The sequence below is a fragment of the Chlorocebus sabaeus genome, chromosome X (genome assembly GCF_047675955.1).
Source record: "Chlorocebus sabaeus isolate Y175 chromosome X, mChlSab1.0.hap1, whole genome shotgun sequence".
Taxonomy (NCBI): Eukaryota; Metazoa; Chordata; class Mammalia; order Primates; family Cercopithecidae; genus Chlorocebus; species Chlorocebus sabaeus.
Genome location: NC_132933.1, coordinates 98,908,448 through 98,922,060, shown reverse-complemented (window position 1 = coordinate 98,922,060; position 13,613 = coordinate 98,908,448). Strand labels below are relative to the sequence as shown.

General features: G+C 42.0%; 1 protein-coding gene across 3 annotated transcripts in view; it reads right to left on the bottom strand.

Annotated features, from left to right (window-relative positions):
• Nucleotides 1–13,613, bottom strand: part of FAM120C (family with sequence similarity 120 member C) — a 119,104-nt gene that overhangs the window by 55,697 nt on the left and 49,794 nt on the right. For all 3 annotated transcript variants that reach the window (XM_007991793.3, XM_037994928.2, XM_037994929.2), the window contains exons 5-9: nucleotides 7,843–7,942; nucleotides 6,890–6,966; nucleotides 6,173–6,453; nucleotides 5,119–5,392; nucleotides 4,014–4,185 (exon numbers count right to left, since the gene is read on the bottom strand). In XM_007991793.3, the coding sequence (XP_007989984.1) occupies nucleotides 4,014–4,185; nucleotides 5,119–5,392; nucleotides 6,173–6,453; nucleotides 6,890–6,966; nucleotides 7,843–7,942 (904 nt within the window). The remainder of the gene's footprint in view (nucleotides 1–4,013; nucleotides 4,186–5,118; nucleotides 5,393–6,172; nucleotides 6,454–6,889; nucleotides 6,967–7,842; nucleotides 7,943–13,613) is intronic.

Here is a 13,613-nt window from a genome sequence, read left to right as displayed (position 1 = left end):
GAGTGTTGAATTTTGTCAAATGCTTTTCCTGCATCCATTGATATAATCACATGATTTTTCTTCTTTAGCCTGTTTATTTAGTGGATTATATTTATAGATTTTTCAAATATTGAACAAGTCTTACAACAATGGAATAAATCCTACTTGGCCTTGGCCAGGGCATGTAATTCATTCTATATATAGCTGAATTCCCCTGGCTGATATTTCATTAAGAATTTTTGCATCCATATTGTCTTAGTCAATTTGGGCTGCTATAACAAAGTACCACAGACTAGGAGGCTTATAAACAACAGAAATTGATTTCTTACAATTGTGGAGGCTGGGAAGTCTAAGATCAAGGTATTGGCAGAGACATTTGGTGAGAACCTGCTTCCTGGTTTGCAGATGGCTGTCTTCTCATTGTATCCTCATATAGTGGAGAGTAGAAAGAGCTATCTGGGGTTCCTTTTATAAGGGCACTAATCTCATTCATGAAGGTTCTATACTCATGACCTAATTACCTCCCAAAGGCCCCATCTCCTAATAGCATCACATTGGGGGTTACGATTTCAACATATGAATTGCGGGGGACAGGAACACTCAATCCATAACATATATTGATGAAGGATACTGGTCTGAAGTGTTGTTTTTAATGTACTCCCTTTTCTTTTTAAGAGATGAGATGGCCAGGCACAGTGGCTCACGCCTGCAATCCCAGCACTTTGGGAGGCCGAGGCAGGCGGATCATGAGGTCGGGAGATCGAGATCATCCTGGCTAACACGGTGAAACCTCGTCTCTACTAAAAATACAAAAAATTAGCCAGGCGTGGTGGGGGGTGCCTGTAGTCCCAGCTACTCAGGAGGCTGAGGCAGGAGAATGGTGTGAACCTGGGAGGTGGAGCTTGCAGTGAGCCGAGATCATTCCATTGTACTCCAGCCAGCAAGACTCCGTCTCAAAAAAAAAAAAAAAAAAAAAAAAAAAAAGAGATCTTACTCTGTTACCCAGGCTGGAGTGCAATGGAGTGATCACAGCCCACTGCAGTCTCAAACTCCTGGATACAAGCAATCCTCTGGCCTCAGCCTGTGAAACAGCTGGGACTACAGGTATGCACCATGCTCAGCAATATTAAATAATTTTTTTTTTTTTTTTTAGTGATGGAGTCTCACTATGTTGCCCAGGCTGGTCTCAAACCCCTGGCCTCAAGCATCTTCCCGCTTGGGCCTCCCTAGGTATTGAGATTACAGATGTGAGCCACCATGCCTGGCCCAGGTATCTTTTTTGATATAATGATTTATTTCCCTTTGAATGTATAACCAGTAGTACGATTGCTAGATCGAATGGTAGTTCATTTTTTAGTTCTTTGGGAAAACTTTGTATTATTTTCTATAAAGGTTGTACTAATTTACATTCCTACCAACAGTATAGAAACATCCCCTTTTCTCTGCATTCTTGCCAACATCTGTTGGTTTTAGACTTGGTTCACTGCATCCTCCACCACCCAGGTTCATGCAATTCTCATGCCTCAGCCCCACTCCCCTTCTCGCCACTCTCCACCCCCTCGAGAAGCTAGGATTACAAGTGTGTGCCGCCATGCCCAGCTAATTTATTGTGTTTTTAGTAGAGACGGGTTTCGTCATGTTGGCCAGGCTGGTCTCAAACTCCTGGCCTCATGTGATCTGCCCACCTCAGCCTCCCAAAGTGCTTGGATTACAGGCATGAGCCACTGCACCCAGCTCATTGTGTTTTAATATGCATTTCTCTGATAGCTAGTGATGCTGAGTATTTTTTCATATATTTGTTGGCCACTTGTATGTCTTCTTTTGTAAAATGTCTGTTCTTGTCCTTTGCCTACTTTTTAATGGGGTTATTTGCTTTTTTCTTGTTGAGTTCCTTATAGATTCTGAATATTAGCCCTTTGTCCAATGCATAGCTTGCAAATATTTTTCCCATTCTGTAGGCTATTTACTCTGTTGATTCTTTTGATATGCAAAAGTCAAACATGTTTATAACTGTTTATCAAAGCATTTTTATGGTGGCTGTTGTGAAATCTTTGTCAGATAATCAAACTTCTATCATCTCTATGTTCATTTTCTTTTCTTGAGGTCTGAATTTGATATCTTTCTGGTCCTAGGTATGATGAGAAATTTTCCATTGAAAACGACATTTTGGGTATTATTTTAAAAGACTCTGGATCTTACTTAAACCTTGTGTATCAGTAGGCCTTTTCTGACCCCACTATGGTGGGTGAAGGGGGATACTGTGTCATTATTGACAGGTGAAAGTGGAAGTCCTGGCTCCCCACTTGACCTTGACACCTCCCCAGCAGGAGCAGGTAGGGGCACCTCATTACAGCCTGGGTAAGTATGGAAGTCTAGGTTCTTCATTTGGCCTTTGCTAGGAGGGTTGGGGGTAGACCACAGTTTTCCTGTGGTATTTGGCTGGAGTACAGAGATTATTATTTTAAAATCTTTGTGTTGTTAGGTTGTTCCTTTCTGGTCCTTTGGCCAGAGAAAGTAGGTTTTGTGGGGGGCTTATACTGGTCTGCAGCTGTTGACATTTATGGGCTGCCAGTTTGTCCCACACCCAGTCTGGAATATGTGAGGCAAAAAAAAATTCAGGGAACTCACCACTGCACCACTGTGTCATTCCTTGGGCCCCAAGATTTCTACTTTCTAGTGTCTTGTGCTTGTTTTATGAATAATGTCCTGGGCTTTTAGTTGTACTTAGCATGAGGACTAAGGAAAAGTACATCTGATCAACTCTATCTTCCCAGAAACAGAGAAATGTTCTTTTGAACACACTAATTTGACTATGGCACTGTGTAGCTTAAAATACTTCAGCGTCTCCAACTACCTACAGGTTCAAATCCCAAAACAAAAAAATCACGGGAGAGAGACTGTTAGATACACCTCTGTGTTCCCAAAGCCCAGTATGGTTCTTTCTTTTTGTATGTGAGACAGGGTCTCCTGTCACCCAGGCTGGAGTGCAGTGGCACGATCACAGCTCACTGCAGCCTGAACCTCCCAGGGTCAAGCAATCCTCCCACCTCAGCCCTACAAGTAGCTGGGACTAGAGGCACATGCCACCACGCCCAGCTAATTTTTTTTTTTTTTTTCTGAGATGGAGTTTCGCTCTTGTTGCCCAGGCTGGAGTGCAATGGCACGATCTCAGCTCACCACAATCCCCGCCTCCTGAGTTCAAGCGATTCTCCTGCCTCAGCCTCCCGAGTAGCTAGGATTACAGGCATGCGCCACCATGCCTGGCTAATTTTTTATTTTTGGTAGAAAGGGGGTTTCTCCATGTTGGTCAGGCTGGTCTCAAACTCCTGACCTCAGAAGATCCACTCGCCTTGGCCTCCCAAAGTGCTGGGATTACAGGCACGAGCCACTGCACCTGGCCTGTTTTTTTTTTCTTGAGACAGGGTCTCACTCTGTCACCCAGGCTGGAGTACAGTAACATGATCAGGGCTCACTGCAGTCTTGACCTCCCAGACTCAATCAATTCTCCCATCTCAGCCCCCCAAGTAGCTGGGACTACACGTGTACACAACCATGCCTAATTTTTTAGATTTTTAGTAGAGGTGGAGTTTCTCCATGGTGCCCAGGCTGGTCTTGAACTCCTGGACTCAAGTGATCTATTCGCCTCGGCCCCACAAAGTACTGCGATTACAGGCATGAGGCACAGTGCCTGACATTTTTTCTAGTGATGGAGTCTTGCCATGTTGCCCAGGCTGGTCTTGAATTCCTGAGCTTAAGTGATCTGCCTGCCTTGGCCTCCCAAAGTGCTGGGATTACAGGTATGAGCTGCCATGCCTGGTCCAGTATGGTTCTTATAAGTAGTAGTCGCTCTAAATGTTTGATAATTGCAGAATTGGGGCTTAAGTTAATGTGTTCCCAGTATCAGTATGCATTTTGTTGAATGTTACATTTTCTTAAAGACTACTGCATAGCCAAAGGTACCCAATGTGCCTGAACAGACATATCTGCTCTGTGTCAAGTGCTGAGAGAATTGTCATAGCTAGAACTACACTTACCTTCCACAGGTAGCCGCCGTCGCATGGCCAAGCGTTCCATTTTCCTCTGTGTCTCTGCCAGACTAAAAAGAACTCCATATACATATTGACGAGCTGACCGGAATAAGAGAGCAGCTGGAGGCAGCTCCATGTTACACTCATCCTCAATACATACGGGAATCTTAATTTCACCCTAACAAGAGAACATTCCAGGGAAAAGGAAAAAATGAGTTACCTCAAGGTTTAGAACTGAGCTGAGAAGAACCAATAATAAACTGTAGCCTCTGTGGCCTATCCACTAAATTTTTTATTTGTATTTAGACAGAGTTTCATACTAAAAAGAAGCTGTAACAAGCTTAGCTGATTGCAGCTAACTTATAAGCTATATTTCATTTTTAAAGTTTCAATGGACCGGCATGGTGGCTCACGCCTGTAATCCCAGCACTTTGAGAGGCTGAGGTGGGCGGATCACCTGAGGTCAGGAGTTCAAGACCAGGTGAAATCCCGTTTCTACTACAAATACAAAAGTTAGTCAGGCATGGTGGTGGGCACCTGTAGTCCCAGCTACTCAGGAGGCTGAGGCAGGAGAATCGCTTGAACCTGGGAGGCAGAGGTTGCAGTGAGCCAATATCGTGCCAATGCACTCCAGCTTGGGCAACAGAGCGAGACTCTGTCTCAAAAAATAAAATAAAATAAAGTCTCAACAATGACTATAGCTAACGAATGGGGAAAGTCCACGTTAGGCATTTTGCTGGAGGATGGATATGTAAAAGACAGGAGGAGGGGAACAGCTTTGCAGAAGTAGAAAAAGAAATAAGGAAAAGGGCATAAAGCCTCTTGGACTGTGTTCATCCCTAGAACCAGATTCCACCAACTTGGTGCATTATCTACTTCAAAATCTCACAATTACACTTATCTTCTAGGGGCCTCATTTACCACACAGTCCCAACTCCTGCTAGTCTGGCCTCACCTAAGGCCTTAGTATGATGAGGGGCCCACTGCATATGGCCTTCTTTTTCTAACTTCATATACCAATGATCAGAATGTCCTCTGGTAACTTACAGTCCTAGGAAGTAGGAAGTACAGTGTTAAGAGCAGGGAGGTAGGTGCTGATGTGCTGCCTCACCTTAGTGAGGACATGGTAGATATATGGGTACATAAGACCCCTCCGGTGTCTGTGTTCAGCAACTCGCAAGACTTCTGGAGCTACTGGAGGTAAGGGTGGAATGGTGATATCCATGTGGTTCCTCGTAGACATAGACAGCAGAGATGGGATGTGGGGCTCACCATCACCTAGGCTCACTTCTGAAACTCCAGTATCAACAGGCTGTGCCCAGGACCCTCTGTCACGATTGGGATTTCCCCACTCAGGCTGGTGCTGAAATGCTTCTGTGATATGACTAAAAAATTTAGAAAGACAGTGTCAAACAAAAAAGGGAGACTGATAAAGATATTCCTACTTAAGATGCCTGTTCTGGACCCAAGGGGTCTCACAAACCCTTTGGAGGCCAGGACACTGGGTCAGCACTGGAATGGTACCTTTCCTCTCAATGGCCATTACTGACTTCCTAGCTTCTTTCATCTGACACCAACCAAAGTGATCAAAGTCATGGGAATCACTCTGGACCCTTTATACCTTGTAAGAGGCCATGTTTAGAGTTTGCTTATGTTTTAAGAAAATAATCACAATTACAACCTCAAAGAAGCTCTGTTTCCCAGGAATAATCTGCTTAGAGGAATAATCTGCCAACAAATGGGCTAGCACAAATCCCACTGTTTTAATCCTCAGAACCCTTAGTTACTAAGCAATGTAATTGCTTACTCAACGATTCCACTATTTCCACTCTATAAATGCTTTTCTTTTTTTGACATTTAATCTACCCTCCTCACAAATTAAGAAATGACAGCCACAATACCCATACGAAGGCTTCCTTAACTAGCTACTATGCTGCCTTTTACCTTAGTTGCCTGGGTGTTTGAAAATTATCATCTGTACAGGGCCAAATAAGTATGAAGTGGGCAAGCATAGAAAACGTTTTCCTGCTTTGCTTTCCTAAGAGCAAAACACTACAGAGGAAAGCCAGGAATTACACTTCCCCACACCCTCCACCCATCTAACAAGCAAAATAACACAGATGCCTCAGAAATCTATTTCCTTAGGTGTCTACAGAGATACTTACTCAGAGCTAGCTCCATTTGGCTCATCACCATCAGAGGAAGAGGAGTGGGAAGAGTCTGGTCCCAAAGGAGGTGAGGCTTTAGAAGGCAGGTAATTGGGAAACTGGGATGCAGAAGAGTCATAGGAGACAGCCCAATTGGCAAAGGGGTTGGTCTGCAGCATGGGATCCTCAGAAAAAGCATGGGATTCCCCCAAAGCATGGGAGGAGAAGAGAAGAGATGAGCTGGGTCCCACTGGGAATGGTGGTGGATATTTCACTTTCTGGGGCACTTGGTGAGAAAACTAAACGATAAAACAGACAGAAAAGCTATTTAACATTTTATAAGGCTCCAAGATGGCTCCCTCAGAAGTTGTGACACAGTGGATGATGCCAGTGGTGGAGACTGTTGAGATACAAAGTACCTACTTAATAATGAGAAATGATTCTAACAGTGATGTATGAACAGAATCCTCCACAGGCAGGACAATGAACAGTTGAAGTCTCCTAGAACTATTCTCTGATATTAGCTAATTTATTTTCACAATGACTAGTGGTTACTGATTTGGATGCTTTTTTTTTGCATAGTCTTCCAGCCGTAAGTTGAGAAGGTAATGTAGTATATATAGCCTTGACAGTGTAATAACTCTGAATCACCCTAACTCCTCAGATTATAAAAATCAGGAAGCAACCTGAGTCTAATGCTATCAAATGGTCTCAGGTTTCTCAAAGGATGCTTACCATTGGCTTTCCAGGAGAAATGGTGCCCACTTGATTTTGTGGAAGGGGAGGATTTCCAAGCCTATTATTCCGAAAACCTGAAGCCAAGAGAAAGAGCTATACTTCAGTCAATCCTAATAATTTTACCGTGTTATATTCTGCTCACCCCATATCACCTGAAAAAGTGTTATTAATAAATAAGTTACAATTTATTGAACAGCTACTATGTGCCATGCTGGGAACCTTACATAAATTATTTCATCTGATAAGAATCTTATAAAGTAGGTATCATGAGCCACATTTCATACAAATGTGACTTGCCAAGGTTCACTTGCTGGTAATTAGCAGAAGCGGAATTCCAACTCAGGCCAGACCCCAAAGACAGGGCTATTTTACATGTACCAGGCCAGAATGGGGGTTGGCATCAGAAGAAGCCCAAGCTAAGGAAATGGCATTGCACCCCATCTGTAAATTTGAGAAAGCAGGGCTTTTTTTTTTCGAGGTGGAATTTCACTCTTGTTGTCCATGCTGGAGTGCAATGGCACGATCTTGGCTCACTGCAACCTCCGCTTCCCGGGTTCAAGCGATTCTCCTGCCTCAGCTTCCCGAGCAGGTAGGATTATAGGCGCCTGCCATGATACCCAGTTAATTTTTTGTATTTTTCATAGAGATAGGATTTCACCATGTTGGCCAGGCTGGTTGTGAACTCCTGACCTCAGGTGATCCACCTGCCTCGGCTTCCCAAAATGCTGGGATTACAGGCGTGAGCCACTGCACCTGGCCAGGGCCCTGCTTATGTTACGTCTCTTATGACATAGAAATCAAAAGGAGAAAGCCTACCAAAAAGGGATGACAAATGACTTGTAGGAGAATACAACACGAACGAGTGATTCAACTCTGGTCCTGGAGTTCGTGAGGGACCAATTCAGTTTCCCCTATGAACAGAGCAGCTTCAGGTCAGATGGAAGCCTTACCTAGAAAGGAGGGACCCACTGGCAGTGAAGAGAGTTTGGTTGTGACGGAATAGTACTCAACTGCTTTCTTGAATCGCTCTATTTTATCTTCTGTCCTGGACTGGATGTTGGAACATCAGATTTTCAGAAGAAAAAACAACATAAGAGTGTTTTTTTAATATAATTTATAATTTGGGAATCAAAATAATTATCAGAAATCAAATATTTAAAGAAACCTAAGACAGCAAATTTTCGCTTTGCAGAAAGATTAGGCAGGGAGAAAGCATTATGAAACATAAAATATGCAATACTTAAAGCTTACTTATATTTTGTGCTATTCTAAAATGATTACATGATCATTACAAAAAAATACAATGGGATAAGGGGGAAAAATCACATAGTACCACCATCCAAATATATTTTGGTGTCTTTCCTTACAGTACGTTTTAATTTTATTATTTTACTACTACTATTATTATTATTATTATTATTATTATTATTATTTGAGACTGAGTCTGTCACTCAGTTCAGTGGTGCGATCTTGGCTCACTACAACCTCCACCTCCTGGGTTCAAGCAATTCTCCTGCCTCACCCTCCCGAGTAGCTGGGATTACAGGTGTATGCCACCACGCCCAGCTAACTTTTGTATTTTTAGTAGAGACAAGGTTTCACCATGATGGCCAGGCTGGTCTCGAACTCCTGACCTCAGGTGATCCACCCGCCTCGGCCTCCCAAAGTGCTGGGATTACAGGCGTATGCCACCGTGCCCAGCCAATTTTTTTATTTTTGCTCAGGCTGGTTTCAAACTCCTAGCCTCAAACAATCCTCCCGCCTCAGCTTCCCAAAGTGCTGGGATAATAGGCATGAACCACTGTGCCTGGCTTACAGTATTATTTTATATACTTTGTTTTGTTGATGTAGAGCTGGTCTATTTTAATATACATGTTTTTCTATAGTTGACAGTATGCTTTATGTACAATTTTGTATCTTGCTTTTATTATAATACTCTAAGTAATTTTGAATGGCTGCATCTTTTGTCATTATGAATGTGTCATAAATTATGTAACCTCTTCCCTAATAAACAACACTTAGGTAATTTTTCACATTTGGCTTTTATAAGTTATACAGCAAAGAGTATATATTGTCTATATAAATTTTTTTCTGGATTTCAGATTATGCTTTTAAGAAAATATCCTAAAAATGAAATTATTGGTTCAAAAGGTATGAACATTAAAACCAAAGGCACTTAAACATATATAAAACCACAATATGACACCACTACATATCCACCAAAATGGCTAAAATAAAAGACTATCAATATCAAGCACTGGCAAGGATATGAAGTAACTGAACTCCAGTACATTGATGGTGGGAGTGTACATTGGTACAGTTTGGAAAACAATTTGGCAGTTTCTTATAAAATTAAATTACACTTTCCATATGATACAGCAATCCCACTTCTTCTAAGTATTTACCCAAGAGAAATGAGTACATATATCCACCGAAAGACATGAACAAGAATGTTAACAACTACTTTATTCATAATAGCCCCAAACTGGAAACAACTCAAATATATATCAATGGAAGAATAAACAAATTGCGGTATATTCATACAATGGATTACTATACAGTAATAAAAAAGAACAAAGTATTGATATACATGATAATATGTGTAAGTTTCAAAGATATTATACTGAGTGAAGAAGGGAGACATAAAAGAGTACACATAAACTGGGCCCGGTGGCTCACACCTGTAATCCCAGCACTTTGGGAGACTGAGGCAGGCAGATCACTTCTGCTCAGCAATTCAGACCAGCCTGAGTAACACGGTAAAATCCCGTCTCTGCAAAAAATACAAAAATTAGCTGGGTGTGGTGGCGTGTGCCTGTAGTCCCAGGCACTCAGGGGGCTGAAATGGGAGGATCGCTTGAGTCTGGGAGGTCAAGGCTGCAGTGAGCCGAAATTGTGCCACTGCACTCCAGCCTGGGCAACAGAGTGAGACCCTGCCTCAAAAAAAAAAAAAAAAAAAAAAAAAAAAAAGAGTACATATGAAGTTCAGGTAAAGGAGGGCCAGGCGCAGTGGCTCACACCTGTAATCTTGGCACTTTGGGAGGCCAAGGTGGGGCTCACCTGAGGCCAGGAGTTCGAGACCAGCCCGGCCAACATGGTGAAACCCTGTCTCTACTAAAAATACAAAAATTAGCTGGGCGTAGTGGCGCAGGCCTGTAGTCCCAGCTACTCGGGAGGCTGAGGCAAAAGAATCACTTGAACCCAGGACGTTGCAGTCAGCTGAGATCATGCCACTGCACTCCAGCCTAGGCAACAGAGCGAGACTGTCTCAACAAACAAACAAAAAGTTCAGGTAAAGGCAAAACTAATCTATGGCAACAGAAGTAAAAATCAATGTTTATCTCTGGAGGGAAAGGGCTAAGAAGGGGCTTTTTCATTTATCAAGCCTTTTCCAAAGTTATTTAAAAGTCTCCTTGAATATAATTTTAAGACCATCATAATATTTCATCAAATTTCAGAATGGAAGATACTAAAGTCATTTTCAGTTTCTAATTATACATAACACTCCCACATAGGCATATTTTTATGTAGATCTTCTGGGTTATTTCATAGGGCAAATTTTTAGAAGTGTAGTTACTAGGTCAAAGGGTGTGATCATTTTCACAAACTCTTGACACATGATACTAAATCTCTTTCCAAAACAGATGTCTTGAGTTATACTACCATCATCATCAACGTATGAGAGTGTCCTACCATACAGCCCTAGTGTTGAGTATTCTCTACAAGTAAAAAACTGTAAAACATGTATAATGTTATCTCTCATAGATTGTGATTTTTTTTGCTTTTATTTATTTATTTGAGACAGAGTCTCGCTCTGTGCCCAGGCTGGAGTGCAGTGGTGCAATCTTGGCTCACTGCAAGCTCTGCCTCCCGGGTTCACACGCCATTCTCCTGCCTCAGCCTCCCAAGTAGCTGGGACTATGCGCCCGCCACCACGTCTGGCTAATTTTTTTTGTATTTTTAGTAGAGACAGGGTTTCACTGTGTTAGCCAGGATGGTCTTGATCTCCTGACCTCGTGATCCTCTCGTCTCGGTCTCCCAAAGTGCTAGGATTACACGCATGAGCCACCTCGCCCAGCCCCTGCTTTTATTTTTTAAATTATTTATTTATATTTTGAGACAGGGTCTCCTCTGTTGCCCAGGATGGAGTACAGTAGTGTGATCATAGCTCACTGCAGCCTTGAACTCCTGGGCTCAAGTGATCTTCTAACCTCAGCCTCGTTAGTAGCTGGACTACAGCTGTGTGCCACCACACCTGGCTAGATTGTGATTGTTAACACTCCAGGATCTATACAGCATTCTAGGCCTCTTTATTTGCAGCATGCATGTACATAAACACAAGAGTTGAGGTCTTCAGGTCCTCCAGCCTAACTTAAAAACAAAATGGCTCTCCTTTTTCCAAAAAGCTGAATTTTATATAACTATTTGAAAGAAGGGTTCCCGGCCAGGCACGGTGGCTCATACCCGTATTCCCAGCACTTTGGGAGGCCGAGGCAGGCGGATCACTTGAGATAAGGAATTCGAGACAAGCCCTGGCCAACATGGTGAAATCCCATCTCTACTAAAAATACAAAAAAATTAGCTGGGTATGGTGGCATGCACCTGTAGTCCCAGCTACTTAGGAGACTGAGGCATGAAAACTCCTTGAACCCAGATAGCGGAGGTTGCAGTGAGCTGAGATCACACCACTGCACTCCAGCCTGGGCGACAGAACGAGATTCGGTCTCAACAAAATAAAAAAAAGAAAGGGTTCTGGGGGCGGGAGTGAGAGATGCCAAGTCTAAAGAATGTTTGCAAATCACTGACTCGGAGAATGATATCTATGTGGTTGAATAACATTCCATTGTATGAATGTTCCATTATTTATTTATTATTAATATTCTATTATTTATTTATTATCCCCTATTATGTTTAAGAACACATAATTGAAAACAATCTTCTAAAAAACACAAACCATACTTAGAGTCCCCCTCAATATCTCTACCTCTGCATCCACTCCCCTCTCCAGAGGTGAATAATGCTACCAATTTGGTAGATGTTCTTTCATAAATGTTATGTGTTTATACACACATATATATGGACACCAATATGGCTTTGCTTCTTCCATAAGTGAAACTGTATCATCATATTTTTCATCTTGCTTTTTGCACTTAATAACATGTCTTATATACTACTCAATGTCAATACATAAAGATCTGTGACCTTATCCCCCGAAATACTGAATTACATGTACTTCCCTTAATGTACCACTATGCCCTGTGCCCTGACAGGCCAACACTTACTCTTCCTTCAAGGGGTATCACTGCCATGAAACCTTTCCAGACTATCCTCTCCTCCTCTGTGTTTTCTCCTTACTGTACTTACTTATTTGCTTCTGACTCCCCATTTAACTTCAAGTTCTGTGAGGATATAGAATAGTTTCCTCACATTTATATCCTAGTGCCTACCACAGGGCCTTGTACATAAGAGAACTTTTTCAGTATTTGCTCTACGATGATATGTAATCAAGTCCTACCCATTTTTTTTTTTTTTTTTTTTTTTGAGACAGAGTTTCACTCTTGTCACCCAGGTTGGAGTGCAATGGCATGATCTCGGCTCACTGCAACCTTTGCCTCCTGGGTTCACGCAATTCTTCTGCCTCAGCCTCCCAAGTAGCTGGGATTACAGGCACACGCCACCACGCCTGGCTAATTTTTGTGTTTTTTAGTAGAGATGGGATTTCACCATGTTGGCCAGGCTGGTCTTGAACTCCTGACCTCAGGTGATCCTCCTGCATTGGCCTCCCAAAGTGCTGGGATTACAGGCGTGAGCCACTACACCCAGCAAGTCCTACACTTTCTTTTAGAGATCCACAGAGGCACAAGTGGCAACGCAGAACCCCTCACCTTGACATTACCTAACAGTTCTTACACGTTTGTTTAGGAGAGCTCCCCTCATAATTCTGTGGCTATCAAAAATGATTTGGTGAAGATTATACAGCAACAATGACAAATGGTTTAAGATACATTATTAAGTGAATAAAAGTTAAATTTCTTTTACACAGAGATAGCTACCTTATCAAAACATACATATAAAGAAGACTAGAGTGGAATTAGGACTGACATCTCTATTTTCCAATTTTTGGGGTCTTTTTAGTTAAAAGGGGGATCCTTATAATTAAGAATAATCATTATTCAAATTCTAAAATTTATGAGGCTGTAAGCTAAAAATATTCACCACTTACACAGCATCCCTACTAACATCTCTCCCTACCAAATCGATCAAGTTCTTTGTGGGTCAGTCCCCTCCTAACCGTCTGATGCAAACAGTTGAAAGGATAATGCAAATCAAAGTAAATGAGGAAATCTGTCATAAGGGTCAGGATTCTCTAACATCAAAGAAAATGATGGAGGACTGCTTACTTCATGCTAGAAGCCACAGACAAATGAGGATCTGGTACAGTTACAACAGCGCAAGAGAGAATTACAAAAGATAATGGCAAGAAAGGCATTTGAAAAGAGAATGATTTGAATATCAAAAGAATGTAATCCCTTGGGAAAAATAAAGCCTGAATATACTTAAAAAAAAAAAAGCCCTCTTTATGATTGTGCTAGCAAGTTATATGTGAAGTAACAGATGTTAGATTGTACTATCACAATTTTTCTTTTTTTTTGAGATGGAATCTCACTCTGTCACCCAGGCTGGAGTGCAATGGTGCGACCTTAGCTCACTGCAACATCTG